The sequence below is a fragment of the Drosophila biarmipes genome, unplaced genomic scaffold (assembly GCF_025231255.1).
Source record: "Drosophila biarmipes strain raj3 unplaced genomic scaffold, RU_DBia_V1.1 ptg000008l, whole genome shotgun sequence".
Classification (NCBI taxonomy): Eukaryota; Metazoa; Arthropoda; class Insecta; order Diptera; family Drosophilidae; genus Drosophila; species Drosophila biarmipes.
Window position 1 is genome coordinate 3,668,066 of NW_026114529.1, and position 22,215 is coordinate 3,690,280.

At 33.2% G+C, this 22,215-nt stretch overlaps 1 protein-coding gene and 2 long non-coding RNA genes across 20 annotated transcripts in view; 2 read left to right on the forward strand and 1 right to left on the reverse strand.

Moving 5' to 3' along the window:
- The window catches only part of LOC108023779 (uncharacterized), a 39,767-nt gene that overhangs the window by 7,354 nt on the left and 10,198 nt on the right, over positions 1-22,215 (reverse strand). For 2 of the 5 annotated variants that reach the window (XR_007765068.1, XR_007765065.1), the window contains exons 2-3: positions 8,222-9,485; positions 4,470-5,157 (exon numbers count right to left, since the gene is read on the reverse strand). This is a non-coding gene — a long non-coding RNA (uncharacterized LOC108023779). Of the gene's footprint in view, positions 1-21; positions 1,613-2,076; positions 2,531-4,469; positions 5,158-8,221; positions 9,486-12,721; positions 12,912-19,336; positions 19,543-22,215 lie in introns of those variants that run through there. The other 3 variants (XR_007765067.1, XR_007765066.1, XR_006368217.2) reach the window with 3 other exon arrangements.
- Positions 8-22,095, forward strand: LOC127011757 (uncharacterized). 14 transcript variants are annotated; one of them, XR_007765049.1, is made up of 3 exons: positions 8-132; positions 7,301-7,362; positions 18,544-18,662. XR_007765049.1 is itself a non-coding variant. In XM_050889831.1 (3 exons), the coding sequence occupies exons 1-3, from the start codon at positions 2,633-2,635 to the stop codon at positions 22,092-22,094; spliced, it is 315 nt and encodes a 104-aa protein (XP_050745788.1). In that variant the 5' UTR covers positions 2,530-2,632; the 3' UTR covers position 22,095. The 14 variants fall into 14 exon arrangements, 6 of the variants coding, with proteins under 6 accessions (XP_050745788.1, XP_050745792.1, XP_050745791.1 ...); XM_050889831.1 differs by lacking the exons at positions 8-132; positions 7,301-7,362; positions 18,544-18,662 and adding exons at positions 2,530-2,742; positions 11,401-11,462; positions 21,952-22,095; XM_050889835.1 differs by lacking the exon at positions 8-132 and adding an exon at positions 2,530-2,742.
- On the forward strand, positions 4,170-4,647 carry LOC127011758 (uncharacterized). Its single transcript, XR_007765074.1, has 3 exons — positions 4,170-4,280; positions 4,347-4,420; positions 4,516-4,647. It is a non-coding gene; the product is annotated as an uncharacterized LOC127011758 (long non-coding RNA).

Sequence of the window (22,215 nt, forward strand, 5' to 3'; positions counted from 1 at the left end):
ATTATGTCAAGAAAGTGATACCTTAAGTGCAAGACTTTGTGCGTTGATCCACGTTTAAGGAACGTCCCTTTCTGATATTTTTTATAAGATTGACAACATAACAAAAAAAAAATTTGCTTCCGTTACCCCTAGGTGTCGTGATGAAATGTTTTGTGCCAGTTTTACACAGTTCGAAAAGGTAAATATAAAAGTATACAATTAAAACACGTTTTTTAACCACATGCCCCTATTTTTCAGATAAGTTAGCCAGACGAATGACAAACATTAAAAACAAATTAACAAAACACAAAAGTAGATTTTGGAACAACAACTGTAATTCAACAGATAAATAAAATAATACAATTTAAATAAAATGAAGCAAAATATTAATAAATTGGTTTGTATTTTAAATTCAATATTTTATTTGAAAATTCATTGGAAAATTCAGAATTTCTGAAGTGATTTTACTTGGGAAGTTTCACTTGAAAGAGATGTTACAAGTAAAAACTTTCTGAAAAAATTCGGAATTACCGAAATGATTTTACTTGGGAAGAAGTGAAATACGAAGTGACTTCGAAAAAGTTACATTTACATTTTAACTCGTTAAAAAGCGAACATCCCAGCTTTCTATATGGGCGTCACTTGTTCTTTACTCGTACAAGCTGACACTTTACTCCGGATTCACAAGTGAAACATTTTTTTCGGAACTGATTAGGCTCAAACTAATGCAAGGCAAACTTGCGATGGTATGTGCGTGCCAACCGCTGCTCTATTGCTAAGTACTAATGCTGACTTATCTAAACAAATCCCAGTAATTAGTGTCTCTCAGTGTCTCATGGGAACTTTTTTCGGAACTGAAGGGCATGTTCAGAAATCACTCAAACAGGTATCATTTACTGAATAAAAATACTGTAAAACTGGAATTGATGTCTTACTTCCCGCAAATGCAGAGGTATTCTAATTTCATATATTTGTTTCCAGAACGCGTATTTCTTATGGACGTATACGATGCTAAAGCGGAATTTGGTTGCTATAGCAGAAACTCCTTCTGTCGATATAAGTCCGCCATTCGAACATATTTGATTATATATGTAGATCGGTGCAAAGTTGGAGATATACCTAAATACTTTTAAACAGTATGTACCAAGGTACTTTTAAATATTAATAGCTTCGTCCCAGGCAGATTATTCCACCACCCACCATCCGTTGAACGATCGGTTTATAGGTTTTTGCCGCTTCGAAAATATCCCATTTTGTTCCCAAACCAAATTTGACAGACTCTTTTATGCGATAGTTAGGCGATGTTTTTTCGGTACAACTCTGAATTATTTTTTTAACAGTGAAAATTAACACATTATCTACTATAACACAAACAATGACGACGGGAAACATTTGAAAACGAAAGGCCCCAAAGCTATAGTATGAAAAATAAATGCTCTTTAATTTCTTATATTTCATTGTTTTTAATTTTTTAGTCGATAAGATGCGAACCGTCGGTGGAAATCTGATTCTTTTTTTTCAGCAGCTGGCAAAAATCTGTAGTTATGATAGTAGGTTTCGGTTGTGCGCCTGGCGTTGTGGTGTTCTTTTAAAATGTTATTGGATGGTAGATGGTGGAAAACAAAAATAAATACTGAAATAAAAATTAAAATTTATGAAATTGAATCCATAAATTTGTTTTTTGAATGTATTTAGGTGCATTTCTAGGTACATCTTAGTGGTGCATCAAAAAAGAGTGCACCCAAAATGTGTTTTGGTTGTTGCTTGCAGGTGCAAAAAAAACGACTGCACCCAGAAGGTGTTTAGGCCAGGCTACGCTTATGGCTTTTATAAACAATTTCAATCTCTGCATTCGCCTTTGTCTCTAAGGTCCGAGGTCCGATCTTGATTGTTGTAAGTTAAACAAATGAAAATTAAAGTAAACATCAGCTTTTAAACATCAGCATTATATACTTTAAGTCTGGAACAGGCAAATCTTATCTAGACGCACAAGTTGCGTAGCGAAAAAGTTATCCATGAAAATGATGAAGGAAAATTTGCTTACAGCAAGTGTCGTGTTTGTGAATTAATCCAACTCTACTAGGAACTACCACCAACCTTTTTAAGTATTTTGTCTGTTAACTAGTGTAATTTTTATAGATTTGTTTAGCAACTAATATTTGAACGTAGGTACTCGTACAAAACTACCTACACTAATTTGTAAGTGGCTTTTTATCAATTGAAACACTGAACTTGCTTTGAACTTTAAGACTTTCTATGAATCTTTTATAAATATTTGTTATTTTGTTTTAAATTTGTTCGATGTTTATGTTTAATTTAAAAGATTAATTTTGAGATTGAATAACATCGATATTTAAAAACTACAATGTTTTTAAACCTTTATTACAGCGGTCGGCAATAATGGTAAAGCGTAAAACAGAGGTAAAACGTAACATGTCAGCAGTGATGCCAATTTGTCCTTTTTCCGGACAGATCTGCCCTGTTTTTAACGCTTTATCCGGAAAAAAATTAAAATCATACGCATACCTGAAATCTGTCCTTTTTTAAGATTTTTGTTCCGGAAATCTGCCTTTTTTTAATTTAATATTAATTCTATTTTTTCTAAAATTGTTGCTTTTGCTTTCCAATTTAAATTTATTATCAGCTGTAAAATATGAAAGAGGTGGCAACTTCCCGCGGCGGCCATACCTATATCGACAGTTTGGTGAAAAAAATGCATCGAAAAACAACTCTATTTACGGTTTACTTACACTATCTGTTTCGGTACTGAACACGCAATTTGTATTATAAAATTAAAATGCCAAAAGAAATGTTTAAGCAAAAGGATTGCTGGGTACTGCAGCCCGATTTTAAAGGTTGAATTAGCCGACATAATTCAGACATTAACAAGGCATATTGCAAATGCAGTATTAACTGTAAAATTTACCATATATAAATTGATAATACATTAAGTAGATGTACAAGTACATGTATTCTTTCTTCAGATTTCCTAATTATAACTTGCCTGAAAAATGTCGCCAATTAATTGGATCCATGGCTACTTTGAGGACAGCAATAATGACGAAGGAAAAATAATCGAAGATGCCTTAAAACTATTATCTTAATAATAAAAAATAAAAATACTTTAATTAACTTTTTATTCTTTTTTTAATATTTTCATCCCTTTTTTTCAGTTTTTTTTTCTTAATCTGTCTTTTTTTACGAACAAATATTGGCATCACTGCATGCCAGATGCTAAAAGCTTAGAAGAGTGTGAAAAAAGCGGTAGTGCAATAAGGAGAGCCAGATCTTCGGAGATTCCTCTCTTTCTGGGTCTTATAATCTGCTTGCCTCAGGCAGATCTTCGGAGATTCCTCTCTTTCTCTGTCTTATAATCTGCTTGCCTTTGGCCAGTCCTTTTGTTTTGCGCCTCTCCAAAAGAGAAAGGTACCTGGTGCATTCTTTATGAGTTATGAAAACAGAAGCAGCTGCTGTTTAAATTGTGCTCTGCGATACATTTTGATTTATTAATAAAAGTGATATTTAAAAAAATTTATGTCAAGAAAGTGATACCTTAAGTGCAAGACTTTGTGCGTTGATCCACGTTTAAGGAACGTCCCTTCCTGATATTTTTTATAAGATTGACAACATAACAAAAAAAAAAATTTGCTTCCGTTACCCCTAGGTGTCGTGATGAAATGTTTTGTGCCAATAAAAATCCCGCAGAGTTTTACACAGTTCGAAAAGGTAAATATAAAAGTATACAAGTAAAACACGTTTTTTAACCACATGCCCCTATTTTTCAGATAAGTTAGCCAGGGATTCCGGTGACCCGAACAAATGTTTACGAAAGACGATGACAAACATTAAAAACAAATTGACAAAACACAAAACTAGATTTTGGAACAACAACTGTAATTCAACAGATAAATAAAATAATACAATTTAAATAAAATGAAGCAAAATATTAATAAATTGGTATGTATTTTAAATTCAATATATGAAAATTCATTGGAAAAATTCAGAATTTCTGAAGTGATTTTACTTGGGAAGTTTCACTTGAAAGAGATGTTACAAGTAAAAACTTTCTGAAAAATTCGGAATTACCGAAATGATTTTACTTGGGAAGAAGTGAAATACGAAGTGACTTCGAAAAAGTTACATTTACATTTTAACTCGTTAAAAAGCGAACATCCCAGCTTTCTATATGGGCGTCACTTGTTCTTTACTCGTACAAGCTGACACTTTACTCCGGATTCACAAGTGAAACATTTTTTTCGGAACTGATTAGGCTCAAACTAATGCAAGGCAAACTTGCGATGGTATGTGCGTGCCAACCGCTGCTCTATTGCTAAGTACTAATGCTGACTTATCTAAACAAATCCCAGTAATTAGTGTCTCTCTGTGTCTCATGGGAACTTTTTTCGGAACTGAAGGGCATGTTCAGAAATCACTCAAACAGGTATCATTTACTCAATAAAAATACTGTAAAACTGTAATTGAAGTCTTACTTTCCGCAAATGCAGAGGTATTCTAATTTCATATATTTGTTTCCAGAACGCGTATTTCTTATGGACGTATACGATGCTAAAGCGGAATTTGGTTGCTATAGCAGAAACTCCTTCTGTCGATATAAGTCCGCCATTCGAACATATTTGATTATATATGTAGATCGGTGCAAAGTTGGAGATATACCTAAATACTTTTAAACAGTATGTACCAAGGTACTTTTAAATATTAATAGCTTCGTCCCAGGCAGATTATTCCACCACCCACCATCCGTTGAACGATCGGTTTATAGGTTTTTGCCGCTTCGAAAATATCCCATTTTGTTCCCAAACCAAATTTGACAGACTCTTTTATGCGATAGTTAGGCGATGTTTTTTCGGTACAACTCTGAATTATTTTTTTAACAGTGAAAATTAACACATTATCTACTATAACACAAACAATGACGACGGGAAACATTTGAAAACGAAAGGCCCCAAAGCTATAGTATGAAAAATAAATGCTCTTTAATTTCTTATATTTCATTGTTTTTAATTTTTTAGTCGATAAGATGCGAACCGTCGGTGGAAATCTGATTCTTTTTTTTCAGCAGCTGGCCAAAATCTGTAGTTATGATAGTAGGTTTCGGTTGTGCGCCTGGCGTTGTGGTGTTCTTTTAAAATGTTATTGGATTACCATCCATGGTGGATGCTGGAAAACAAAAATAAATACTGAAATAAAAACTAAAATTTATGAAATTGAATCCAGTTTTATGTATTCCTTTGGAATGCTTCTATAAATTTGTTTTTGGAATGTAGGTGTTAGGTGCATTTCTAGGTACATCTTAGTGGTGCATTAAAAAAGAGATTGTTGTAAGTTAAACAAATGAAAATTAAAGTAAACATCAGATTTTAAACATCAGCTTTCAAACATCAGCTATATATACCCTAAGTCTGGAATAGGAGGCGTATCCCGCCGATCCTGCCGTTTACTCGATTGGTCGTAGCACATGATAGTTGACTGGAAAGGACTACTGTGGCTACGTCGGAGGATTCCCCGAACATATTTTCTGGAGCAGCGCAGGGCGTCGACGGCAGAACAACGCACGCAAAAAAAGTTAAAGGGTAATAAGTGAGCGGGACCAGCCATGACAGAAAATGGACACGGTTTTTAAAAATTTGGTGTGTCAAACAGACAAATCTTAGCTAGACGCACAGGTTGCGTAGCGAAAAAGTTATCCATGAAAATGATGAAGGAAAAGTTGCTTACGGCAAATGTCGTCTTTGTGAATTAGGGATCCAACTCTACTAGAAACTACCACCAACCTTTTTAAGTATTTTGGCTGCTAACTAGTGTAATTTTTATCATTTGTAGATTTGTTTAGCAACTAATATTTGAACGCAGGTACTCGTACAAAACTACCTACAGTAGTTTATAAGTGACTTTTTATCAATTGAAACACTGAACTTGCTATGAACTTTAAGACTTTCTATGAATCTTTAATAAATATTTGTTATTTTTTTTTAAATTTGTTCGATGTTTACGTTTAATTTAAAACATTAATTTTGAGATTGAATAACATCGATATTTAAAAACTACAATGTTTTTAAACCTTTATTGCAGCGGTCGGCAATAATGGTAAAGCGTAAAACAGAGGTAAAACGTAACATGTCGGCAGTGATCCCAATTTGTCCTTTTTCCGGACAGATCTGCCCTGTTTTTAACGCTTTATCCGGAAAAAATTTAAAATCATCCGCATACCTGAAATCTGTCCTTTTTTAAGATTTTTGTTCCGGAAATCTGTCTTTTCTTAATTTAATTTTAATTCTTTTTTTTCTAAAATAGTTGCTTTAGCTTTCCAATTTAAATTTATTATCAGCTGTAAAATATGAAAGAGGTGGCAACTTCCCGCGGCGGCCTTAGCTATATCGACAGTTTGGTAAAAAAAAATGCATCGAAAAACAACTCTACTTACGGTTTACTTACACTATCTGTTTCGGTACTGAAGACGCAATTTGTATTATAAAATTAAAATGCCAAAAGAAATGTTTAAGCAAGAGGATTGCTGGGTACTGCAGCCCGATTTTAAAGGCATATTGCAAATGCAGTATTAACTGTAAAAGTGACCATATATAAATTGATAATACATTAAGTAGATGTACAAGTACACGTATTCTTTCTTCAGATTTCATAATTATAACTTGCCTGATAAGTATCGCCAATTAATTGGATCCATGGCTACTTTGAGGACAGCAATAATGACGAAGGAAAAATAATCGAAGATGCCTTAAAACTATTATCTTCATAATAAAAAATAAAATTACTTTAAAAACCTTTTATTTTTTTTTTATATTTTCATGCTATTTTTTCAGTCTGTCTTTTTTTTACGAACAAATATTGGCATCCAGATGGTAAAAGCTTAGATGGTAAAAGCTTAGAAGAATGTGAAAAAAGCGGTAGTGCAACAAGGAGAGCCAGATCTTCGGAGATTCCTCTCTTTCTGGGTCTTATAATCTGCTTGCCTCAGGCACATTTTCGGAGATTCCTCTCTTTCTCTGTCTTATAATCTGCTTGCCTTTGGCCAGTCCTTTTGTTTTGCGTCTCTCCAAAAGAGAAAGGGACCTGGTGCATTCTTTATGAGTTATGAAAAGAGAAGCAGCTGCTGTTTAAATTGTGCTCTGCGACACATTTTGATTTATTAATAAAAGTGATATTTAAAAAAATTATGTCAAGAAAGTGATACCTTAAGTGCAAGACTTTGTGCGTTGATCCACGTTTAAGAAACGTCCCTTTCTGATATTTTTTATAAGATTGACAACATAACAAAAAAAAAATTTGCTTCCGTTACCTCTAGGTGTCGTGATGAAATGTTTTGTGCCAATAAAAATCCCGCAGAGTTTTACACAGTTCGAAAAGGTAAATATAAAAGTATACAATTAAAACACATTTTTTAACCACATGCCCCTATTTTTCAGATAAGTTAGCCAGACGAATGACAAACATTAAAAACAAATTGACAAAACACAAAACTAGATTTTGGAACAACAACTGTAATTCAACAGATAAATAAAATAATACATTTTAAATAAAATGAAGCAAAATATTAATAAATTGGTTTGTATTTTAAATTCAATATTTTATTTGAAAATTCATTGGAAAAATTCAGAATTTCTGAAGTGATTTTACTTGGGAAGTTTCACTTCAAAGAGATGTTACAAGTAAAAACTTTCTGAAAAAATTCGGAATTACCGAAATGATTTTACTTGGGAAGAAGTGAAATACGAAGTGACTTCGAAAAAGTTATATTTACATTTTAACTCGTTAAAAAGCAAACATCCCAGCTTTCTATATGGAGCGTCACTTGTTCTTTACTCGTACAAGCTGACACTTTACTCCGGATTCACAAGTGAAACATTTTTTTCGGAACTGATTAGGCTCAAACTAATGCAAGGCAAACTTGCTGTATATATGGGACTTTTAGCAGTTTTGTTATGATGGTATATTTTTTTAAATTTAATGATTAGGTTTCTTATGAATATTTTAAATTTTTGGTGTATTTGAATTTTAAATGTATTTGGTATTCTCTGTTCATTTTATGTCGTTGGTATTTCAAGTTCACGTTACATTTAGTATTTACGGTATTTTTGGCTATAAGTTGTATTTGTTATTTAGTATATTTGGTACCAGCAGTATATTTTGTATAAAAAATTTTTAATATTAAGAATATATGAGTTTATACAATAGATTTAGTGTTATATGTATATATTGTACTTACGGTATAAATAAAAAACATTTTATTAAATTAAACTCTTGTATATTTCCAGATTCCCTTTAATTTTTGTTGGTTTTTGGAATTTTTGGTTATCTTTTTTTTTGGCATTTTGAACGTTTTTGGTATTTTTGGACCTTTTTGGCATTTTTGACCTTTTTGATATTTTTGGACATTTTTGACCTTTTTGATATTTTGGGAACTTTTTTGGCATTTTTGACCTTTTTAATATTTTCGATTTTTTATATTTTTTGACCTTTTTGGTATTTTTGGTTATTTTTCATTTTTTTGTATTTTTAACTTTTTAGGTATTTTTTGACCTTTTTGGTATTTTTGACCTTTTTGGTATTTTTGAGCTTTTGGTATTTTGACCTTTAGGTATTCTTTGACCTTTTTGGTATTTTTTGACTTTTTTGGTATTTGACTTTTGGAATTTTTTGAGCTTCTTGGTTTTTTAAATACTGCTCTATTGCTAAGTACTAATGCTGACTTATCTAAACAAATCCCAGTAATTAGTGTCTCTCAGTGTCTCATGGGAACTTTTTTCGGAACTGAAGGGCATGTTCAGAAATCACTCAAACAGGTATCATTTACTGAATAAAAATACTGTAAAACTGCAATTGAAGTCTTAATTCCCGCAAATGCAGATGTATTCTAATTTCATATATTTGTTTCCAGAACGCGTATTTCTTATGGACGTATACGAAGCTAAATATTTGATTATATATGTAGCTCGGTGCAATGTTGGAGATATACCTAAATACTTTTAAACAGTATGTACCAAGGTACTTTTAAATATTAATAGCTTCGTCCCAGGCAGATTATTCCACCACCCACCATCCGTTGAACGATCGGTTTATAGGTTTTTGCCGCTTCGAAAATATCCCATTTTGTTCCCAAACCAAATTTGACAGACTCTTTTATGCGATAGTTAGGCGATGTTTTTTCGGTACAACTCTGAATTATTTTTTTAGCAGTGAAAATAAAAACATTATCTACTATAACACAAACAATGACGACGGGAAACATTTGAAAACGAAAGGCCCCAAAGCTATAGTATGAAAAATAAATGCTCTTTAATTTCTTATATTTCATTGTTTTTAATTTTTTAGTCGATAAGATGCGAACCGTCGGTGGAAATCTGATTCTTTTTTTTCAGCAGCTGGCAAAAATCTGTAGTTATGATAGTAGGTTTCGGTTGTGCGCCTGGCGTTGTGGTGTTCTTTTAAAATGTTATTGGATGGTAGATGGTGGAAAACAAAAATAAATACTGAAATAAAAATTAAAATTTATGAAATTGAATCCATAAATTTGTTTTTTGAATGTATTTAGGTGCATTTCTAGGTACATCTTAGTGGTGCATCAAAAAGGAGTGCACCCAAAATGTGTTTTGGTTGTTGCTTGCAGGTGCAAAAAAAACGACTGCACCCAGAAGGTGTTTAGGCCAGGCCGCTTATGGCTTTTATAAACAATTTCAATCTCTTCATTCGCCTTTGTCTCTAAGGTCCGAGGTCCGATCTTGATTGTTGTAAGTTAAACAAATGAAAATTAAAGTAAACATCAGCTTTTAAACATCAGCATTATATACCCTAAGTCTCGAACAGGCAAATCTTATCTAGACGCACAAGTTGCGTAGCGAAAAAGTTATCCATGAAAATGATGAAGGAAAATTTGCTTACAGCAAGTGTCGTCTTTGTGAATTAGGGATCCAACTCTACTAGGAACTACCACCAACCTTTTTAAGTATTTTGTCTGTTAACTAGTGTAATTTTTATAGATTTGTTTAGCAACTAATATTTGAACGCAGGTACTCGTACAAAACTACCTACAGTAATTTGTAAGTGGCTTTTTATCAATTGAAACACTGAACTTGCTTTGAACTTTAAGACTTTCTATGAATCTTTTATAAATATTTGTTATTTTGTTTTAAATTTGTTCGATGTTTATGTTTAATTTAAAAGATTAATTTTGAGATTGAATAACATCGATATTTAAAAACTACAATGTTTTTAAACCTTTATTACAGCGGTCGGCAATAATGGTAAAGCGTAAAACAGAGGTAAAACGTAACATGTCAGCAGTGATGCCAATTTGTCCTTTTTCCGGACAGATCTGCCCTGTTTTTAACGCTTTATCCGGAAAAAAATTAAAATCATACGCATACCTGAAATCTGTCCTTTTCTAAGATTTTTGTTCCGAAAATCTGCCTTTTTTTAATTAAATATTAATTCTATTTTTTCTAAAATTGTTGCTTTTGCTTTCCAATTTAAATTTATTATCAGCTGTAAAATATGAAAGAGGTGGCAACTTCCCGCGGCGGCCATAGCTATATCGACAGTTTGGTGAAAAAAATGCATCGAAAAACAACTCTATTTACGGTTTACTTACACTATCTGTTTCGGTACTGAACACGCAATTTGTATTATAAAATTAAAATGCCAAAAGAAATGTTTAAGCAAAAGGATTGCTGGGTACTGCAGCCCGATTTTAAAGATTGAATTAGCCGACATAATTCAGACATTAACAAGGCATATTGCAAATGCAGTATTAACTGTAAAATTTACAATATATAAATTGATAATACATTAAGTAGATGTACAAGTACATGTATTCTTTCTTCAGATTTCCTAATTATAACTTGCCTGAAAAGTGTCGCCAATTAATTGGATCCATGGCTACTTTGAGGACAGCATTTTTTTTTTTCTTAATCTGTCTTTTTTTACGAACAAATATTGGCATCACTGCATGCCAGATGGTAAAAGCTTAGAAGAGTGTGAAAAAAGCGGTAGTGCAATAAGGAGAGCCAGATCTTCGGAGATTCCTCTCTTTCTGGGTCTTATAATCTGCTTGCCTCAGGCAGATCTTCGGAGATTCCTCTCTTTCTCTGTCTTATAATCTGCTTGCCTTTGGCCATTCCTTTTGTTTTGCGCCTCTCCAAAAGAGACCCTTTCCCTGGTGCATTCTTTATGAGTTATGAAAATAGAAGCACCTGCTGTTTAATTTGTGCTCTGCGACACATTTTGATTTATTAATAAAAGTGATATTTAAAAAAAATTATGTCAAGAAAGTGATACCTTAAGTGCAAGACTTTGTGCGTTGATCCACGTTTAAGGAACGTCCCTTCCTGATATTTATTATAAGATTGACAACATAACAAAAAAAAAATTTGCTTCCGTTACCCCTAGGTGTCGTGATGAAATGTTTTGTGCCAATAAAAATCCCGCAGAGTTTTACTCAGTTCGAAAAGGTAAATATAAAAGTATACAAGTAAAACACGTTTTTTAACCACATGCCCCTATTTTTCAGATAAGTTAGCCAGGGATTCCGGTGACCCGAACAAATGTTTACGAAAGACGATGACAAACATTAAAAACAAATTGACAAAACACAAAACTAGATTATGGAACAATAACTGTAATTCAACAGATAAATAAAATAATACAATTTAAATAAAATGAAGCAAAATATTAATAAATTGGTATGTATTTTAAATTCAATATTTTATTTGAAAATTCATTGGAAAAATTCAGAATTTCTGAAGTGATTTTACTTGGGAAGTTTCACTTGAAAGAGATGTTACAAGTAAAAACTTTCTGAAAAAATTCGGAATTACCGAAATGATTTTACTTGGGAAGAAGTGAAATACGAAGTGACTTCGAAAAAGTTACATTTGCATTTTAACTCGTTAAAAAGCAAACATCCCAGCTTTCTATATGGGCGTCACTTGTTCTTTACTCGTACAAGCTGACACTTTACTCCGGATTCACAAGTGAAACATTTTTTTCGGAACTGATTAGGCTCAAACTAATGCAAGGCAAACTTGCGATGGTATGTGCGTGCCAACCGCTGCTCTGTTGCTAAGTACTAATGCCACTAAACAAATCCCAGTAATTAGTGTCTCTCTGTGTCTCATGGGAACTTTTTTCGGAACTGAAGGGCATGTTCAGAAATCACTCAAACAGGTATCATTTACTGAATAAAAATACTGTAAAACTGCAATTGAAGTCTTACTTTCCGCAAATGCAGAGGTATTCTAATTTCATATATTTGTTTCCAGAACGCGTATTTCTTATGGACGTATACGATGCTAAAGCGGAATTTGGTTGCTATAGCAGAAACTCCTTCTGTCGATATAAGTCCGCAATTCGAACATATTTGATTATATATGTAGCTCGGTGCAATGTTGGAGATATACCTAAATACTTTTAAACAGTATGTACCAAGGTACTTTTAAATATTAATAGCTTCTTCCCAGGCAGATTATTCCACCACCCACCATCCGTTGAACGATCGGTTTATAGGTTTTTGCCGCTTCGAAAATATCCCATTTTGTTCCCCAGCCAAATTTGACAGACTCTTTTATGCGATAGTTAGGCGATGTTTTTTCGGTACAACTCTGAATTATTTTTTTAACAGTGAAAATTAAAACATCTACTATAACACAAGCAATGACGACGGGAAACATTTGAAAACGAAAGGCCCCAAAGCTATAGTATGAAAAATAAATGCTCTTTAATTTCTTATATTTCATTGTTTTTAATTTTTTAGTCGATAAGATGCAAACCGTCGGTGGAAATCTGATTCTTTTTTTTCAGCAGCTGGCAAAAATCTGTAGTTATGATAGTAGGTTTCGGTTGTGCGCCTGGCGTTGTGGTGTTCTTTTAAAATGTTATTGGATTACCATCCATGGTGGATGCTGGAAAACAAAAATAAATACTGAAATAAAAACTAAAATTTATGAAATTGAATCCAGTTTTATGTATTCCTTTGGAATGCTTCTATAAATTTGTTTTTGGAATGTAGGTGTTAGGTGCATTTCTAGGTACATCTTAGTGGTGCATTAAAAAAGAGATTGTTGTAAGTTAAACAAATGAAAATTAAAGTAAACATCAGATTTTAAACATCAGCTTTCAAACATCAGCTATATATACCCTAAGTCTGGAATAGGAGGCGTATCCCGCCGATCCTGCCGTTTACTCGATTGGTCGTAGCACATGATAGTTGACTGGAAAGGACTACTGTGGCTACGTCGGAGGATTCCCCGAACATATTTTCTGGAGCAGCGCAGGGCGACGACGGCAGAACAACGCACGCAAAAAAAGTTAAAGGGTAATAAGGGAGCGGGACCAGCCATGACAGAAAATGGACACGGTTTTTAAAAATTTGGTATGTCAAACAGGCAAATCTTAGCTAGACGCGCAAGTTGCGTAGCGAAAAAGTTATCCATGAAAATGATGAAGGAAAATTTGCTTACAGCAAGTGTCGTCTTTGTGAATTAGGGATCCAACTCTACTAGGAACTACCACCAACCTTTTTAAGTATTTTGGCTGTTAACTAGTGTAATTTTTATCATTTGTAGATTTGTTTAGCAACTAATATTTGGACGCAGGTACTCGTACAAAACTACCTACAGTAGTTTATAAGTGACTTTTTATCAATTGAAACACTGAACTTGCTATGAACTTTAGGACTTTCTTTAATAAATATTTGTTATTTTTTTTTAAATTTGTTCGATGTTTACGTTTAATTTAAAACATTAATTTTGAGATTGAATAACATCGATATTTAAAAACTACAATGTTTTTAAACCTTTATTGCAGCGGTCGGCAATAATGGTAAAGCGTAAAACAGAGGTAAAACGTAACATGTCAGCAGTGATGCCAATTTGTCCTTTTTCCGGACAGATCTGCCCTGTTTTTAACGCTTTATCCGGAAAAAATTTTAAATCATCCGCATACCTGAAATCTGTCCTTTTTTAAGATTTTTGTTCCGGAAATCTGCCTTTTTTTAATTTAATATTAATTCTTTTTTTTCTAAAATAGTTGCTTTTGCTTTCCAATTTAAATTTATTATCAGCTGTAAAATATGAAAGAGGTGGCAACTTCCCGCGGCGGCCTTACCTATATCGACAGTTTGGTAAAAAAAATGCATCGAAAAACAACTCTACTTACGGTTTACTTACACTATCTGTTTCGGTACTGAACACGCAATTTGTATTATAAAATTAAAATGCCAAAAGAAATGTTTAAGCAAGAGGATTGTATCGCCAATTAATTGGATCCATGGCTACTTTGAGGACAGCAATAATGACGAAGGAAAAATAATCGAAGATGTCTTAAAACTATTATCTTAATAATAAAAAATAAAATTACTTTAAAAACCTTTTATTTCTTTTTTTTAATATTTTCATGCTATTTTTTCAGTCTGTCTATTTTTTACGAACAAATATTGGCATCACTGCATGCCAGATGGTAAAAGCTTAGAAGAATGTGAAAAAAGCGGTAGTGCAACAAGGAGAGCCAGATCTTCGGAGATTCCTCTCTTTCTGGGTCTTATAATCTGCTTGCCTCAGGCAGATCTTCGGAGAATCCTCTCTTTCTCTGTCTTATAATTTGCTTGCCTTTGGCCAGTCCTTTTGTTTTGCGCCTCTCCAAAAGAGAAAGGGACCTGGTGCATTCTTTATGAGTTATGAAAAGAGAAGCAGCTGCTGTTTAAATTGTGCTCTGCGTCACATTTTGATTTATTAATAAAAGTGATATTTAAAAAAAATTATGTCAAGAAAGTGATACCTTAAGTGCAAGACTTTGTGCGTTGATCCACGTTTAAGGAACGTCCCTTTCTGATATTTTTTATAAGATTCACAACATAACAAAAAAAAAATTTGCTTCCGTTACCCCTAGGTGTCGTGATGAAATGTGTTGTGCCAATAAAAATCCCACAGAGTTCGAAAAAGTAAATATAAAAGTATACAAGTAAAACACGTTTTTTAACCACATGCCCCTATTTTTCAGATAAGTTAGCCAGCGATTCCGGTGTTCCGAACAAATGTTTACGAAAGACGATGACAAACATTAAAAACAAATTGACAAAACACAAAACTAGATTATGGAACAATAACTGTAATTCAACAGATAAATAAAATAATACAATTTAAATAAAATGAAGCAAAATATTAATAAATTGGTATGTATTTTAAATTCAATATTTTATTTGAAAATTCATTGGAAAAATTCAGAATTTCTGAAGTGATTTCACTTAAGAAGTTTCACTTGAAAGAGATTTTACAAGTAAAATCTTTCTGAAAAAATTCGGAATTACCGAAATGATTTTACTTGGGAAGAAGTGAAATACGAAGTGACTTCGAAAAAGTTACATTTGCATTTTAACTCGTTAAAAAGCGAACATCCCAGCTTTCTATATGGAGCTTCACTTGTTCTTTACTCGTACAAGCTGACACTTTACTCCGGATTCACAAGTGAAACATTTTTTTCGGAACTGATTAGGCTCAAACTAATGCAAGGCAAACTTGCGATGGTATATGCGTGCCAACCGCTGCTCTATTGCTAAGTACTAATGCTGACTTATCTAAACAAATCCCAGTAATTAGTGTCTCTCAGTGTCTCTCAGTGTCTCATGGGAACTTTTTTCGGAACTGAAGGGCATGTTCAGAAATCACTCAAACAGATATCATTTACTCAATAAAAATACTGTAAAACTTTAATTGAAGTCTTACTTCCCGCAAATGCAGAGGTATTCTAATTTCATATATTTGTTTCCAGAACGCGTATTTCTTATGGACGTATACGATGCTAAAGCGGAATTTGGTTGCTATAGCAGAAACTCCTTCTGTCGATATAAGTCCGCCATTCGAACATATTTGATTATATATGTAGATCGGTGCAAAGTTGGAGATATACCTAAATACTTTTAAACAGTATGTACCAAGGTACTTTTAAATATTAATAGCTTCTTCCCAGGCAGATTATTCCACCACCCACCATCCGTTGAACGATCGGTTTATAGGTTTTTGCCGCTTCGAAAATATCCCATTTTGTTCCCCAACCAAATTTGACAGACTCTTTTATGCGATAGTTATTCGATGTTTTTTCGGTACAACTCTGAATTATTTTTTTAACAGTGAAAATAAAAACATTATCTACTATAACACAAACAATGACGACGGGAAACATTTGAAAACGAAAGGCCCCAAAGCTATAGTATGAAAAATAAATGCTCTTTAATTTCTTATATTTCATTGTTTTTAATTTTTTAGTCAATAAGATGCGAACCGTCGGTGGAAATCGGATTCTTTTTTTTCAGCAGCTGGTAAAAATCTGTAGTTATGATAGTAGGTTTCGGTTGTGCGCCTGGCGTTGTGGTGTTCTTTTAAAATGTTATTGGATGGTAGATGGTGGAAAACAAAAATAAATACTGAAATAAAAATTAAAATTTATGAAATTTAATCCATAAATTTGTTTTTTGAATGTATTTAGGTGCATTTCTAGGTACATCTTAGTGGTGCATCAAAAAAGAGATTGTTGTAAGTTAAACAAATGAAAATTAAAGTAAACATCAGATTTTAAACATCAGCTTTCAAACATCAGCATTATATACCCTAAGTCTGGAATAGGAGGCGTATCCCGCCGATCCTGGCGTGGACTCGATTGGTCGTAGCACATGATAGTTGACTGGAAAGGACTACTGTGGCTACGTCGGAGGATTCCCCGAACATATTTTTTGGAGCAGCGCAGGGCGTCGACGGCAGAACAACGCACGCAAAGAAAGTTAAAGGGTAATAAGTGAGCGGGACCAGCCATGACAGAAAATGGACACGGTTTTTAAAAATTTGGTGTGTCAAACAGACAAATCTTAGCTAGACGCACAGGTTGCGTAGCGAAAAAGTTATCCATGAAAATGATGAAGGAAAAGTTGCTTACGGCAAATGTCGTCTTTGTGAATTAGGGATCCAACTCTACTAGGAACTACCACCAACCTTTTTAAGTATTTTGGCTGCTAACTAGTGTAATTTTTATCATTTGTAGATTTGTTTAGCAACTAATATTTGAACGCAGGTACTCGTACAAAACTACCTACAGTAGTTTATAAGTGACTTTTTATCAATTGAAACACTGAACTTGCTATGAACTTTAAGACTTTCTATGAATCTTTAATAAATATTTTTTATTTTGTTTTAAATTTGTTCGATGTTTACGTTTAATTTAAAACATTAATTTTGAGATTGAATAACATCGATATTTAAAAACTACAATGTATTTAAACCTTTATTGCAGCGGTCGGCAATAATGGTAAAGCATAAAACAGAGGTAAAACGTAACATGTCAGCAATGATTCCAATTTGTCCTTTTTCCGGACAGATCTGCCCTGTTTTTAACGCTTTATCCGGAAAAAATTTAAAATCATCCGCATACCTGAAATCTGTCCTTTTTTAAGATTTTTGTTCCGGAAATCTGTCTTTTCTTAATTTAATTTTAATTCTTTTTTTTCTAAAATAGTTGCTTTAGCTTTCCAATTTAAATTTATTATCAGCTGTAAAATATGACCGCCGTGGCAACTTCCCGCGGCGGCCATACCTATATCGACAGTTTGTTGAAAAAAAATGCATCGAAAAACAACTCTATTTGCGGTTTACTTACACTGTCTGTTTCGGTACTGAACACGCAATTTGTATTATAAAATTAAAATGCCAAAAGAAATGTTTAAGCAAAAGGATTGCTGGGTACTGCAGCCCGATTTTAAAGATTGAATTAGCCGACATAATTCAGACATTAACAAGGCATATTGCAAATGCAGTATTAACTGTAAAATTTACCATATATAAATTGATAATACATTAAGTAGATGTACAAGTACATGTATTCTTTCTTCAGATTTCATAATTATAACTTGCCTGAAAAGTGTCGCCAATTAATTGGATCCATGGCTACTTTGAGGACAGCAATAATGACGAAGGAAAAATAATCGAAGATGCCTTAAAACTATTATCTTAATAATAAAAAATAAAATTACTTTAATTAACTTTTTATTCTTTTTTTAATATTTTCATCCTTTTTTTTCAGTTTTTTTTTCTTAATCTGACTTTTTTTACGAACAAATATTGGCATCACTGCTTGCCAGATGGTAAAAGCTTAGAAGAGTGTGAAAAAAGCGGTAGTGCAACAAGGAGAGCCAGATCTTCGGAGATTCCTCTCTTTCTGGGTCTTATAATCTGCTTGCCTCAGGCAGATCTTCGGAGAATCCTCTCTTTCTCTGTCTTATAATTTGCTTGCCTTTGGCCAGTCCTTTTGTTTTGCGCCTCTCCAAAAGAGAAAAGGACATGGTGCATTATTTATGAGTTATGAAAAGAGAAGCAGCTGCTGTTTAAATTGTGCTCTGCGACAAAAAAAAAATTTGCTTCCGTTACCCCTAGGTGTCGTGATGAAATGTTTTGTGCCAATAAAAATCCCGCAGAGTTTTACACAGTTCGAAAAAGTAAATATAAAAGTATACAAGTAAAACACGTTTTTTGACCACATGCCCCTATTTTTCAGATAAGTTAGCCAGGGATTCCGGTGACCCGAACAAATGTTTACGAAAGACGATGACAAACATTAAAAACAAATTGACAAAACACAAAACTAGATTTTAGAACAATAACTGTAATTCAACAGATAAATTAAATAACACAATTTAAATAAAATAAAGCAAAATATTAATAAATTGGTATTTATTTTAAATTCAATATTTTATTTGAAAATTCATTGGAAAAATTCAGAATTTCTGAAGTGATTTCACTTGGGAAGTTTCACTTGAAAGAGATATTACAAGTAAAATCTTTCTGAAAAAATTCGGAATTACCGAAATGATTTTACTTGGGAAGAAGTGAAATACGAAGTGACTTCGAAAAAGTTACATTTGCATTTTAACTCGTTAAAAAGCGAACATCCCAGCTTTCTATATGGAGCGTCACTTGTTCTTTACTCGTACAAGCTGACACTTTACTCCGGATTCACAAGTAAAACATTTTTTTCGGAACTGATTATTACCTAAATATTTTTAAACAGTATGTACCAAGGTACTTTCAAATATTAATAGCTTCTTCCCAGGCAGATTATTCCACCACCCACCATCCGTTGAACGATCGGTTTATAGGTTTTTGCCGCTTCGAAAATATCCCATTTTGTTCCCCAACCAAATTTGACAGACTCTTTTATGCGATAGTTAGGCGATGTTTTTTCGGTACAACTCTGAATTATTTTTTTAACAGTGAAAATAAAAACATTATCTACTATAACACAAACAATGACGACGGGAAACATTTGAAAACGAAAGGCCCCAAAGCTATAGTATGAAAAATAAATGCTCTTTAATTTCTTATATTTCATTGTTTTTAATTTTTTAGTCGATAAGATGCGAACCGTCGGTGGAAATCTGATTCTTTTTTTTCAGCAGCTGGTAAAAATCTGTAGTTATGATAGTAGGTTTCGGTTGTGCGCCTGGCGTTGTGGTGTTCTTTTAAAATGTTATTGGATTACCATCCATGGTGGATGCTGGAAAACAAAAATGAATACTGAAATAAAAATTAAAATTTATGAAATTGAATCCAGTTTCTTGTATTCCTTTGGAATGCTTCTATAAATTTGTTTTTTGAATGTATTTAGGAGCATTTCTAGGTACATCTTAGTGGTGCATCAAAAAAGAGTGCACCCAAAATGTGTTTTGGTTGTTGCTTGCAGGTGCAAAAAAAACGACTGCACCCAGAAGGTGTTTAGGCCAGGCCGCTTATGGCTTTTATAAACAATTTCAATCTCTGCATTCGCCTTTGTCTCTAAGGTCCGAGGTCCGATATTGATTGTTGTAAGTTAAACAAATGAAAATTAAAGTAAACATCAGCTTTCAAATATCAGCATTATATACCCTAAGTCTGGAATAGGAGGCGTATCCCGCCGATCCTGGCGTGGACTCGATTGGTCGTAGCACATGATAGTTGACTGGAAAGGACTACTGTGGCTACGTCGGAGGATTCCCCGAACATATTTTTTGGAGCAGCGCAGGGCGTCGACGGCAGAACAACGCACGCAAATAAAGTTAAAGGGTAATAAGTGAGCGGGACCAGCCATGACAGAAAATGGACACGGTTTTTAAAAATTTGGTGTGTCAAACAGACAAATCTTAGCTAGACGCACAGGTTGCGTAGCGAAAAAGTTATCCATGAAAATGATGAAGGAAAATTTGCTTACAGCAAGTGTCGTCTTTGTGAATTAGGGATCCAACTCTACTAGGAACTACCACCAACCTTTTTAAGTATTTTGGCTGTTAACTAGTGTAATTTTTATCATTTGTAGATTTGTTTAGCAACTAATATTTGGACGCAGGTACTCGTACAAAACTACCTACAGTAGTTTATAAGTGACTTTTTATCAATTGAAACACTGAACTTGCTATGAACTTTAAGACTTTCTATGAATCTTTAATAAATATTTGTTATTTTTTTTTAAATTTGTTCGATGTTTACGTTTAATTTAAAACATTAATTTTGAGATTGAATAACATCGATATTTAAAAACTACAATGTTTTTAAACCTTTATTGCAGCGGTCGGCAATAATGGTAAAGCGTAAAACAGAGGTAAAACGTAACATGTCAGCAGTGATGCCAATTTGTCCTTTTTCCGGACAGATCTGCCCTGTCTTTAACGCTTTATCCGGAAAAAATTTTAAATCATCCGCATACCTGAAATCTGTCCTTTTTTAAGATTTTTGTTCCGGAAATCTGCCTTTTTTTAATTTAATATTAATTCTTTTTTTTCTAAAATAGTTGTTTTTGCTTTCCAATTTAAATTTATTATCAGCTGTAAAATATGAAAGAGGTGGCAACTTCCCGCGGCGGCCTTACCTATATCGACAGTTTGGTAAAAAAAATACATCGAAAAACAACTCTACTTACGGTTTACTTACACTATCTGTTTCGGTACTGAACACGCAATTTGTATTATAAAATTAAAATGCCAAAAGAAATGTTTAAGCAAGAGGATTGCTGGGTACTGCAGCCCGATTTTAAAGGCATATTGCAAATGCAGTATTAACTGTAAAAGTGACCATATATAAATTGATAATACATTAAGTAGATGTTCAAGTACATGTATTCTTTCTTCAGATTTCATAATTATAACTTGCCTGAAAAGTGTCGCCAATTAATTGGATCCATGGCTACTTTGAGGACAGCAATAATGACGAAGGAAAAATAATCGAAGATGTCTTAAAACTATTATCTTAATAATAAAAAATAAAATTACTTTAAACAAACTTTTTATTCTTTTTATTAAAATTTTCATCCTATTTTTTTTTTTTTTTTTTCTCAATCTGTCTTTTTTTTACGAACAAATATTGGCATCACTGCATGCCAGATGGTAAAAGCTTAGAAGAGTGTGAAAAAAGCGGTAGTGCAACAAGGAGAGCCAGATCTTCGGAGATTCCTCTCTTTTTGGGTCTTATTATCTGCTTGCCTCAGGCAGATCTTCGGAGATTCCTCTCATTCTCTGTCTTATAATCTGCTTGCCTTTGGCCAGTCCTTTTGTTTTGCGCCTCTCCAAAAGAGACCCTTTCCCTGGTGCATTCTTTATGAGTTATGAAAATAGAAGCAGCTGCTGTTTAAATTGTGCTCTGCGACACATTTTGATTTATTAATAAAAGTGATATTTAAAAAAAATTATGTCAAGAAAGTGATACCTTAAGTGCAAGACTTTGTGCGTTGATCCACGTTTAAGGAACGTCCCTTTCTGATATTTTTTATAAGATTCACAACATAACAAAAAAAAAATTTGCTTCCGTTACCCCTAGGTGTCGTGATGAAATGTTTTGTGCCAATAAAAATGCCGCAGAGTTTTACAAAGTTCGAAAAAGTAAATATAAAAGTATACAAGTAAAACACATTTTTTAACCACATGCCCCTATTTTTCAGATAAGTTAGCCAGGGATTCCGGTGACCCGAACAAATGTTTACGAAAGACGATGACGAACATTAAAAACAAATTGACAAAACACAAAACTAGATTTTGGAACAATAACTGTAATTCAACAGATAAATTAAATAATACAATTTAAATAAAATGAAGCAAAATATTAATAAATTGGTATGTATTTTAAATTCAATATTTTATTTGAAAATTCACTTGGGAAGTTTCACTTGAAAGAGATTTTACAAGTTAAAACTTTCTGAAAAAAT